This window comes from Pongo pygmaeus, chromosome 16 (assembly GCF_028885625.2).
Source record: "Pongo pygmaeus isolate AG05252 chromosome 16, NHGRI_mPonPyg2-v2.0_pri, whole genome shotgun sequence".
Classification (NCBI taxonomy): Eukaryota; Metazoa; Chordata; class Mammalia; order Primates; family Hominidae; genus Pongo; species Pongo pygmaeus.
In genome coordinates, this window is record NC_072389.2 from 12,079,040 (window position 1) to 12,085,122 (window position 6,083).

A 6,083-nucleotide genomic window follows, 5' to 3' on the forward strand; every position below is an offset into this window, starting at 1 on the left:
ATGGAATGGAATGTGGAATGAATTTGAATGGATTTTGCAATGGAATGTGGAATGCAATGTAGAATGGAATGGAATGTAATATGGAATGGAATGTGGAATGGAATGTGGAATGGAATGCAGTGTGGAATGGAATGGAGTGGAATGTGAAATGGAATATTGAATGCAATGTGGAATGCAGTGAAATGGAATTAAATGGAATGTGGAGTGGAATGGAATCGAATCTGGAATGCAAAGGAATGGAATGGAATGTGAAATGGAATGGAAAAAAAATGTGGACTGAAATGGAATGGAAAAAAATGTGAAGTGGAATGGAATGGAATGGAATGTGGAATGGAAATGAATGGAATATGGAATGCAATGTGGAATGGAATGGAATGTGGAATGCAATGGAATGGAATGGAATATGCAATGCAATCTGGAATGGAATGGAACGGAATGTGGAATGGAACAGAATGGAAAGGAACGGAATATGGAATGGAGTGGAATGGAAAGTGGAATGGAATGGAATGGAATGTGGAATGAAATGGAATGGAACATGGAATGGAATGGAATGGAAGGGAAGGGAATGTGGAATGGAATGGAATGGAAAGGAACGGAATGTTGAATGGAATGGAGTGGAATGTGGACTGGAATACAATGGAATGGAATGTGGAATGGAATGGAATGGAATTGAATGGAATGTGGGCTTGTGTGGAATGGAATGGAATGAAATGATGATTTGAATGGAATTGTATGTGGAATTGAATGGAATGGAACATGCACTTGAAAGGAATGGAATGGAATGGAATGTGGAATTGAATGGAATCGAATGTGGAATTGAATAGAAAGGAATGTGGTAGGGAAAGGAATGGAATGTGAAATGGAACGCAATGGAATGGAATGTGAAAGGAACGGAATGGTAACTGAAATGGAATGGAATAGAATGTGGAATGGAATGCAAAGGAATGGTGTGGAATGTGGAAAGGAATGGAATGGATTATGTAATGGAATGTGGAATTGAAAGGAGAATGGAACATGGAAAGGAATGTGGAATGGAACGTGGAAGGGAATGTAGAATGGAATGGAAAGGGATGTGGAATGGAACGTGGAAGGGAATGTGGAATGGAATGGAAAGGGATGTGGAATGGAATGTGGACTGCAATGGAATGGAATGCGGAAAGGGAAGTAATGGAATGTGGAAAGGAATGGAATGCTATGGAATGTGGAATGGAATGGAATGGAATGGAATGAAATGCAATGTGGAATTGAATGGACTGGAATTTGGAATGGAACCGAATGTAATGTGGAATGGAATGAAATTCAATGTGGAATAGAATGGAATGGAATGGAATGGGGAAGGAAACGGAATGGAATGAGGAATGGAATGGAATGAATTGTGGAATGCAGTGGAATGGAATGGAACCTGGAATGGAATGGAATGGAGTGTGGAATGGAATGGAATGTGGATTGGAATGTGGAATGCAAAGGAATGGAATGTGGAATGGAATGTGGAATGGAATGGAATGGAATGTGGAAAGGAGTGTGTAACGGAATGTGCAATGGAATGGAATGGAATGTGGAGTGGAATGTGGAATTCAATGTGGAATGAACGGAATGTAACGTGGGATGGAATGCGGAATGGAAAGTGTAATGGAATGGAACGGAATGTAGAATGGAATGTGTAATAGAATGGAATGGAACGTGGAAAGGAACGTGGAATGGATATTGGAACGGAACTGTGAACGGAAAGGAATGGAATGTAATGGAATGTACAATGGAAGGGAATGGAATGTGGAATGGAATGTGGAATGGATTGGAATGGAATGTGGAATGGAAAGTGGAATGTAATGTGGAATGGAATATGGAATGGAATTGAATGGAATGTGGAATGGAATGCAAAGGAATGTGGAATGGAATGGAATGGAATGTGGAATGGAAAGAATGGAATGCGGAATGGAATGGAATAGTATGAAATGTGGAATAGAATGGAATGGAATAGAATGTGGAATGGAACATAATGGAATGGAACGGAAAGTGAAATGGAATGTGGAATGAAATGAGAAAAGGAATGTGGAAAGAAATGTGAAACAGAATGAAAAGGAACGTGGTAAGGAATGGAATGGAATGTAATGTGGAATGGAATGTAATGGAATGTGGAATGGAATGTGGAATGTAATGTAATAGAAGATGGACGGGGATGTGTAATGGATTGTGCAATGGAAAGTGGAATGGAATGTGGAATGGAATTGAATGGAATGTGGAATGCAAGGGAATAGAATGTGGAATGCAATGTGGAATGGAATGGAATGGAATGGAATGAAAGGTGCAATGGAATGGAATGGAATGTGGAATGTAAGGGAATGGAATATGGAATAGAATGTGGAATGGAATGGAAAGGAATGGAATGGAAGGTGCATTGGAATGGAATGGAATGTGGAATAGAAATGAACACAATGTGGAATGGAATGGAATGGAATATTTAATGGAAAGGAATGCAGTGAGGAATGGAATGGAATGCTATGGAATATGGAATGAAAAGGAATGGAATGGAATGCAGTGTGGAATGGTAAAGAATGGAATATATAATGGAATGGAATGGAATGTGGAATGGAATTGAATGGAAAGTAATGCGGAATGGTATCGAATGGAATTTGGAATGGAATGTAATTGAATGGAATGGAATGTGAAATTGAATAGAAGGGTATGTCGAACGGAATGGAATGGAATGTGGAATGGAATGGAATGGAAGGTGGAGTGGAATGTGAAATGGAATGTGGAATGGAACGTGGAATGGAATGAAATGGAACTTGGAATGCAATGGAATGGTACGTGGAATGGAATGCAATGGAACGTAGAATGGAACGTGGAATGCAAAGTGGAAAGGAACGTGGAATGGAATGGAATGGATCATGGAAAGCAATGGAATGGAATGTGGAAAGGAATGGAATGGAATGTGCAATGGAATGCAGTGGAACATGGAATGGAACGTGGAATGGAATGGAATGGAGCATGGAATGGATCTCAGAATGGAACGTCTAATGGAACGTGGAATGGGAAGTGGAATGGAATGGAATGGAATGGAATTGTATGAAATGTGGAATGGAATGGAATGGAACGTGGAATGGAACGTGGAATGGAACGTGGAATGGAATTTGGAATGGAATGTGGAAAGGTACGGTATGGAACGTGAAATGGAATATGGAATGGAATGGAATGCAAAGTGGAAGGGAAGGGAATGGAATGTGGAATGGAACGTGAAATGGAATGGAATGGAATGGAATGGAATGTCTAATGAAAGGGAATGGAATGTGTAATCGAAAGGAATGGAATGCGAAATGGAATGGAATTTTATGTAACGTGGAATGGAATGGAATGGAATTGAACGGAATGTGGAATTGAATGGAATGGATGGTGGAAAGGAATGTAATGGAATAGAATGCAGAATGGTATTGAATGGAATGTGGAATGGAATGTTATGGAATGGAATGAATGTGGAATGGAACGGAATGGAATGTGGAATGGAATGTTATGGAAAGGAATGAATGTGGAATGGAATGGAATGGAATGTGGAATGGAATGTTATGGAATGGAATGAATGTGGAATGGAATGGAATGGAATGTGGAATGGAATGGAATCGAGTGTGGAATGGAACGTGGAATTGAATATGGAATGAAATGGAATGGAATTTGGAATAGAATTTAATGGACTGTAAGTTTTAATGGAATGTGGAATGGAATGGAATTGAATGTGGAATGAATTGGAATGGAATGTGGAATAGAATGGAAACTGGAAAGGAATGGAATGGAATGTGCATTCGAACGGAATGGAATGTGGAAGAAATGGAATGGAATGGAAAGAAATCTGAAATGGAATGCGGAATGGAATTTGAAATGGAATGAAATGGAACTTGGAATGGAATGAAATGGAATGTGGAATGGTACATGGAATGTAACCTGGAATGGAATAGAATGGAATGTGGAATGGCATGGAATGGAATGTGAACTGCAATGGAATCGAATGTAATGCAATGTTTAATGGAAGGTGGAATGGAACGTGGAATGGAATGGAAAAGGACGCGGAATGGAACGTGGAATGGAACGTGGAAAGGAAGGTGGAATGGAACGTGGAATGGAAGTTGGAATGGAACGCGGAATGCAATGGAATGGAATGTGGAATGGAATGTGGAATGGAAGGTGGAATGGAACGTGGAATTGAATGTAATAGAACGGGGAATGTAATGTGGAAGGAATGCTGAAAGGAATGGAATGGAATGCGGAAAGTTTTGTAATCGAATGTGGAATGGAATGTGGATTGGAATGGACTGGAATGTGGAATGGAATGGAATGGAATGTGGAAAGGAAACTGGAATTGAGTTGAATTGAACGTGGAAAGGAATGTGGAATAGAATGTGGAATGGAATGGGACGGAATGTGGAATGAAATGGGGAATGGAATGGAATGGAAACTGAACTGGAATGTGGAATGGAATGTTGAATGGAATGTGGAGTGGCATGTGGAGTTGAACGGAATGCAACGTGGAATGCAATGTGGAATGGAATGTGGAATGGAAAGTGCTATGGAATGGAATGGAATGTGGAATGGAACGTGGAATGGAATGCGGAATGGATCGTGGGATGGAGTGGAATGGAATGTGGAATGGAACGGAATGGAATGTGGAAAGGTATTGAATGTAATGTAATGTGGATTGGAATGGATTGGAATGTAAAATGGAAACTGGAATGGCATGGAACGATATGTTGAATGGAATGTGGAATGGAATGGAATGGAATGGAATGTGGAATGGAATGTAGAAAGGAATGTGGAATGGAAAGTGGAATACAACTTAATGGAATGTGGAATTGAATGTGAAATGGAAAACAGAATGGAATGTAATGGAATGTGGAATGGAATGTGAAATGTAATGTGAAATGGATTGTAGAAAGGAACGTAATTGAATTTGGGATGGAAAGTGGAATGGACTGAGGAATGGAATGGAATTGAATGTCTAATGTAATGTGGAATGGAATGGAATGTATTGTTGAATGCAATGTGGACTAGAATGTGGAATTGAATGGAATGGAATTTTGAATGGAATGTGGAATGGAATGTTATGCAATGTGGAAGGGAATGTGGAATGGAATGTGGAATGGAATGTGGAATTCAATGCTGAATGGAACGGAATGGAAAGTGGAATGGAATGTGGAATGTAATGGAAAGGAAAGTGGACTGGAATGTGGAATAGTCTGTGGAATGGAATGTGGAATGGTATGTGGAGTGGCATGTGGAATAGAACGGAAAGAAATGTGGAATGGAATGTGGAATGGAACGTGTTATTGAGCGGAAGGGAATGTGAAATGAAAAGTGGAATGGAATGTGGAATGGATTGTGGAATGGAACGTGGAATGTAAAGGAAAGGAAAGTGGAATGAAACGTGTAATGGAAAGTGGAATGAAATGTGGAATGGAACGTGGAATCGAACGGAATGGAATGTGGAATAGAATGCGGAAAGGAATGTAATGGAATGATGAAGGTAATGTGGAATGGAATGTGGAATGCAATGTAGAATGGATTGGAATAGAATGTGGAATGAAAAGGAATGCTATGTCTAACGGAATGTGGGATGGAAAGGAATGCATTGTGGAATGCAAAGTGGAATAGAATGTGGAATTTAATGGAATGGAATTTTGAATGGAATGTGGAATGGAATGGAATGGAATGTGGAAGAGAATGCGGAATAGAATCTGGAATGGAATGTGGAATGGAAAGTGCAATTCAATGCGGAATTGAATGGAATGGAATGTGGAATGAAATGTAGAATTGAATGGAATGGAATCTGGAATGAAATGTGTAATAGAATGTGGAATGGAACGTGGAATGTAATGTGGAGTGGCATGTGGATAATAACGGAATGGAATGTGAAAGGGAACGTGTTATGGAAGGGAATGGAATGTGGAATGGAATTTGTAATGAATGGTGGAATGGAATGGAATGGAATGTGGCATGGAACGTCGAATGGAATGGAATGTGGAATGAAATGCAAAGGAATGAGAATCGATTGTGGAATGGAATGTGGAATGGACTGTGGAATGGAATGAGGAATGGAA

The 6,083-nt window shown here is 39.8% G+C and overlaps 1 protein-coding gene across 1 annotated transcript; it reads left to right on the top strand.

The window, feature by feature from the left end:
• The first annotated feature begins 2,531 nt into the window (after window positions 1-2,531).
• LOC134738232 (bifunctional endo-1,4-beta-xylanase XylA-like) lies at window positions 2,532-5,397 on the top strand. The gene is made up of 2 exons (XM_063652451.1): window positions 2,532-3,151; window positions 4,022-5,397. The coding sequence occupies exons 1-2, from the start codon at window positions 2,877-2,879 to the stop codon at window positions 4,233-4,235; spliced, it is 489 nt and encodes a 162-aa protein (XP_063508521.1). The 5' UTR covers window positions 2,532-2,876; the 3' UTR covers window positions 4,236-5,397.
• Window positions 5,398-6,083: the final 686 nt, after the last annotated feature.